General features: G+C 41.5%; 1 protein-coding gene across 1 annotated transcript in view; it reads right to left on the reverse strand.

The window, feature by feature from the left end:
- Window positions 1-6,179, reverse strand: part of LOC111648340 (cadherin-6-like) — a 91,613-nt gene that overhangs the window by 63,831 nt on the left and 21,603 nt on the right. Inside the window, exon 2 of the mRNA XM_023398196.2 lies at window positions 1,876-2,225. Coding sequence (XP_023253964.1) covers window positions 1,876-2,094 — 219 coding nt within the window. The 5' untranslated portion in view covers window positions 2,095-2,225. The remainder of the gene's footprint in view (window positions 1-1,875; window positions 2,226-6,179) is intronic.

The following is a 6,179-nucleotide window of genomic DNA, read 5'->3' on the forward strand; positions in this document are numbered from 1 at the left end:
GGGAAGCAGAATACTGCATTTGCAAAACTACATCCAGGTAGCCAAGCCTTCATGTCATACCAGTTCAGAGAGAAGCTCCTCTGGTCAGTTTTACCTTTCTCCTGTGTCTGCTGTGTTAAATTCAGACCGGGCTTCTCAGGTCCAAGTTCTTTAACACAAAGTTTTTCCCTTAAAGTTCTCCTTTCGAAGTGGTTTAGCAAGAGCGATTTTACAGAACTTACAGGTAGCTGAAGCTCTGCGTGTTCTTGTTCTTGTGTACTTGACGACGCCGTCTCGATTTCCCGCACTTGTTTCTGGTTGCTAGGATACTTATAGGCTTGGGGCGATATTTTCAGCGCCCCAAGCTTATCAAATTTGACAACGCTAATTGGCTAAATTACCTGTTGCTATGTGTTTTTTTGGTCTCAGCAACAGTCTACCATTGGCTGAGCTGCTGCAGTGCTGGGGCGACTTTTCTAGCGCCCCAGGAGAGAGGGGAAATGACCGTGGACACAAATTACCCCCTAAATAATGGTTTATATTATATATATGGCTTGGTCTTGATAATCCAAAACACATTTATTTGTAGATTGAGCAGTAATTATTTATTTTAAATGATTATTTTGGAAAAAATAAAAAAAATTAAAAATCACTTTCCATCAGGGAGGGCGGCGCCCTAGCGCCCCCTATTGGCCAGCCGCCACTCTTCTTAAGGGTTTGGATTTCCCCGGTAAGCATATCCTCAACAGCCTCCCTCACGGCTAGTTTAAATTTCTTCGCCAACCGATTCCTCCTGTTCTTCCAATGCTAACAAGATAGCTGCGTTAGACGGATCCATCTGTGGTTCGCCTGTGTCTTTCTTTTTAATTGCATGGTCTTCTTGGGACGGTTTACCTCTTGTGACTCTAGGTCCCGACATGTTGCAGCGGTCCTTAAGTACAAATTAAGTTGGATTTGTTTCTGAATTGAGGGATATTTTGAAAAATATTCGGACTTTTGAGACAGAGCTCAAGGTTACACGTGCATCTCGTGCGAGCAGCTACCGGAAGTCACAGTACCATTTTTAATGTCAGGGCATTGTGATACCTTTCTAATATTAGTACAGTGTACAACACTGCTATAATGGTGAGCTAACGCTGTGTGTAGAATGTTGTGATTATAACATGTTAAATGACTTCAGTACCTCAGGACGTCTCACTGTTTACAACTTTAAAAAGCCGTATTGGACTTTGGACTTGTCACTGCAGGCAACACTACCTGACTGTTTGACAGCTTCAAATGAACAGAAGCCACTGTGGCCACTAGTGCTATAATGCTAATGCTAATGATAAAACAAAAACATTGTGTGATAAGATAACACTAACTTTACCTAACGATATCCACGATGAGGGACTTGTCACACCAGACCAGGCAGCAGTAAAATTCCCTGAGGGGGGGTTTCAACCAATTGCTAATGAATTCAGCTTTTCATGTTTAAGAGACAAACTGTTATTTCTAAGTGACATTATCTCACTTTAAATAGTCTTTCTTTCTTTTTTACTTTTATGTATTTGACCAAAACCCACAAGTTTATTGTTGTGTGTAAAACATCATAGGAAAAATATACTGAATGGTAGATGCATCCAACTTTTAAACACCCTTATAACGATGATCAGCAGTGGTAATTAACGATCATCAGCAGTGGTACTTCATTATGCTTGCAGGCACAGAAGTCATGAGCAAAATGTGTAAATAGTGATTAACCTTTGCATAAATTCATATTGATAAAACCAGCAGTTTAAGAAAGAAGAACAAACATGACTGATGAGAGTCTTTCCAACTAATCAAGGGAATTTGATTTTTACGACGTATGGGACTGTGTCAACCAAAACCAGGAGGAAGTAGAATGACTCTTACCTTGCCAATGTACTGATAGTCACTTCCTGTGTACTCCTCTGTTAGGAAAAACTGGTTCCACATCCAGCCCCGTCTTACTCGCTTGAGCAGCTTTTCTCCTCTGACTGCCGCCTGACTTCCCTCTCCATCCACTGTCTCTATCCTCTGTCCACTCAAAGACAACGCATCCAGGTACAGGCCGAGACACAGCCATATGACGCCCAGTAAGGTAGTCCTCATTTTCCCCGGTGGAAGTGCAGGATCTGTAGGTCGCAAAAAATATGTTCTATCTTCCCAGCTGGATCACTGTGGACTGGGAGATGGATCCACCAGTCATAGTCATTCAGGGTTTGACTGACTGGAGAAAGAGGCTGTAAGAGAGGCAGAGAAACAGAGATGAGGTCCAGGTTTAATGCGATTGCATTGTGAGGGCAGTTTATGGATTTCTTTGGCACCTGTGGTGCTTTATATATGCTTCATGAGTACAGAATTCTCATCTTATTGATTTGCAAATGTATGCAAACAAAGCTGTGGGGACTAGAAACACTACAGAAAAAAAGACAACCTAACTGACCATATACGTCGGTAATGTTTCCTGACATGGAGCCACTGTCCATCGTCATGGTTACTTTCACAAACAACCTATTTTTTTTATGGGAGGATAGTCTCAAACAAACATCTTCTTCATCATCACGCTGGTCTTAGTGGCAGGTTACTGGATTCACTAACTCATGTCTGAGAGAGACTTTTTCCTGTCCTTTAGGAGCAGTTTACTGTACATGTGTTCTTCCTTCACACACCTTTGCATTCACTGTATGCGGTTGAAAAAAGCTAAAGAAAATAAAGCAGATTAATGTAATCTAGTCATTTCTCTGATATAGTGCCTGTGTATCAGCATTTCAGGGGGAAATGATACATGCGTCATGTACAGTATCATTTGGTGCCGGTTCCCCAAAAGTTACAACAAATCAAACAGTCTGAGCACCTTGGAAGAACGATCCCAAAAATGACTGAAGGATGTTGGATACCCTTATATGAAAGGGTATCAATAGTTTACATATAAACTGAAAAATAAATTCAGTTGTGAAACCTTTGGGACTTTACCTGAAGCCTGTGGGATTGCATGTGAAACCCACGTAAAGTAGCTGTGAGAAACCCAAGCAAATACCCAGATTTATATGGGCTTCACACATTACACCAAGAAAATGTTCCAAAACCACGTTCCTATGTGCCAGCATATGTGTTCCACACATTTCACATGTTAAAATCACATGTACATGTGATTACATGTGATTTTTCACATGTGAAATTCTTTTCTGTAATCTGTACACAGATCGGTTCCCAGTGTGCTCTGATGAAGGGATGTTGTTTTGTAAGAAGAAGAACAGATTTTTTTCATACTGAAATGTACAGTATATAGCAGAAAAAAAAGATAATGCAATGTAAATTTTCCAATATGTAGTTGTCATGGCTAGATCTCCTCTTCCCTTTTACTTCGGTGGTCTCAAACATGATTTATCTTCACCTGGCACAAGGAGGACGACGCATAAATGCAATCAACGCTCAGTCATTACTAACACACTGAGAGAGATGTTTAAGAAAAGGCCATCATTTCACATTAACACAACAAAGGCAGAAATCCAGAGACAAGGCCACAGAGAGGCTGGAATAACAGCAGGGACACTCAGCATCAGTGGAGCTGCTGAGAAGATAGAGGCAAGGTTAAAAAATATGAGAGATAAGTGGCGTCTAATCTTCACTATCTGTGACCGCTGAAGGCTCAGGTTTGAAAAGGCCCTTTTATCAAGGTGTCTGTTTACACAGTGAGGAGCGAATTATTCCTGAGTGAACACACTTCCACCGATGTTACATGTAATGATGAGGATGATGCTAAATACTTCCTCACTGCACAATCTCTCTAAACCTGTTCAGATCAGCGCTGAAATCACAACGCGGCGCAGGCAGTGTGTCCTGGCTCCAGAGCCGTTTCACTTCTTCTAGTTCATTGTTGTGGTTTTCAGGTCCCAGACAGAAACAGTAATCCAGGCCTCGGAAACTGTGAGTCGCAGGGAAACATGTTGCTGCCAGTTTTGAATACAAATAATACAAATTCACTGACAATGAATATGTAAATCTTTTAACATCTTAACAATGATAGACAACAAATCATATTCTCCGTACGTACAGGAACATTATATATCAACAGTGAAATCTTGATGTTCATTGAGTGAAACAGGCAGAAAGGTTTGAGCCTCATTTACAGAACCAACACATTCATCCTGTTGTGCAGAGTTGGTCTGTACAGGAGTTAGTAGTAGCACATGCTTCTCTCTCCTGCTCGCCTCATTTCTTTTTTGCTTTAAATAAAAATTTCACTGAAAAATCAAATTGACCACTGACTTAATGGTTGCAGCGTCTGAAACAAACAACATCCAGATTCTGCCTTTTGTGCACTTAAAAACTGCACCGGATCAATAAATCCATACACATTCATGTCGAAGGATATGGAAGAAACGCTTACACAGCAATTACAAGACTGAGAGGAGATGTGCTTTTATCTTCCTGTGCAGAGCTCTGTCAGTGTCGTGCTGCTACAAGCAGGAAATAATGTTCTTTTTTTTATCCGAGCTACTTTCCATACAAATGTAACCCATTTCATTCTGGTGACAGACGCAGCAACAGATCTGTGTCGCAGTTTCAGGATTCAGGAAAGGGACAATGTGGACTGAGGAGGAGCTGCTCATCAGTTGAAAGCAGAGCAGATCCTGAACAGACTGATTTAAAAGGGACTAATGACTAATCAAATAATTGGGCTTATTGTGCACCGGCCCTGCACTGCTTGATTTGAAAGGATAATCCACCATCAGTTCACATTTCCAGCACTAGGGTGCAGCCCTGACATGCAACAGTGGTTTTCAACCAGCAGTCGTCCCAACACGAGTGTGGAAGAGCAGATCCAAACGAACAAACACGGTGGTACGGTCGCCAGCACCTTTGAGGATGTGAGTTTTCAATGAAACCACCTCATTCAGATCAGTTAAAGCTATGTTAGAGCAGACACCAACATCACTCTCCTGTGCTGCTTTATAAAGACATTACATGTTGCCACGACTGGACCGAACAGAACCACGACATGAACACATGTAGTTCTCCTACTAGTTGTTTAAGTCAGTCACTCAGACTCGATGAATTACAAAGCTCCTGCTGCTCATTCTCTCCCTGCCTCTCACCCCGTCCTCGTCTCCATCCTGTTCTGTGTCTGTGCAGCATTAGTCCCATTAAGTCGGTGCTTTATGAAAAGGCTTTAATTGAATCAGATGAAGACCACACAGGAGACTAATTGATTCTGGCTGGACGCCTTCACTCTGTTTTTAACGAGCCTCACCGCTCCATTATCACCGTGAAAGAGACTGGAGCCGTCAAGTTTTTCCGGTTCAAAGGGATTTCCCCCCTTCGCCTCGTCGTTCCAGTGTGTGTCTGAGTGTGTGAAGTCACCAAAATGTTCTTGAAAAGCAGCATTGTACTGGCCTGAGTCCAAGCCCTCCAGAATCACAGCAGCTTCAGCCTCTCTGTTCATCAGTGGAACTCTTTCTAGCATCTCAGTTGTTCGTGTATTAAATCTTCAGCAGCCAAATAACAGGTGCATGACTCTGCAGTTATTGGTTCTCAGCTATGTTTCACCTGTTTCAGATGAAACGAGCCTTGATAAACAGTTTCTGTGAAGTGATATTTTTCCATCTTCAAGGACAAATAATAATTTCAACAGTTGAGAAAATGTAGAGATGTGTATAAGAGACAGATAATAAACTGTATTATGCAATTGAAAACTTCCAAACACTGACAGTGAACATTTTATTGAATACTTTTCATACTGTAAGTACTTCGGATATATACAGTAGCCTACTTCTGATAATACTGTCCTTTTATTTTAGTAAGGTTTTGAATAGGCCTATATAGCCTACATGGAGTAAGCTCTTTTTCACTAATATCAGTGGGCCTATGACATTAGTACCACTCTAACCCACTACACAGGGTACTGCTTTCTGTGAAGTAAAACATCTGAACACTTTAACCACTAAGCAGGCAGGTGTCACAGTATTATTCTGACATAATATGTCACTATTGCAGCGCTTACCTCTATTATTTCAAGACATGTGAACTGAATGAGACTTTTGTCCAGGAAGTCACCAGAAAAGGAGTCTGAGTCTTTTAAATCTTGGAACAGGTTCATCCAAAACTGTGCGTGTTGCCTCCTTAAAAAGCCCCACCAGTTTTCTATTCTTTGGTTGTGATTGCTCGATCCATACAGGTAACATCTGTGCGAA

Source organism: Seriola lalandi, unplaced genomic scaffold (genome assembly GCF_002814215.2).
Source record: "Seriola lalandi dorsalis isolate HSWRI2012SDOR001 ecotype SW California unplaced genomic scaffold, Sedor1 jcf7180002054981, whole genome shotgun sequence".
In the NCBI taxonomy this organism is placed as follows: Eukaryota; Metazoa; Chordata; class Actinopteri; order Carangiformes; family Carangidae; genus Seriola; species Seriola lalandi.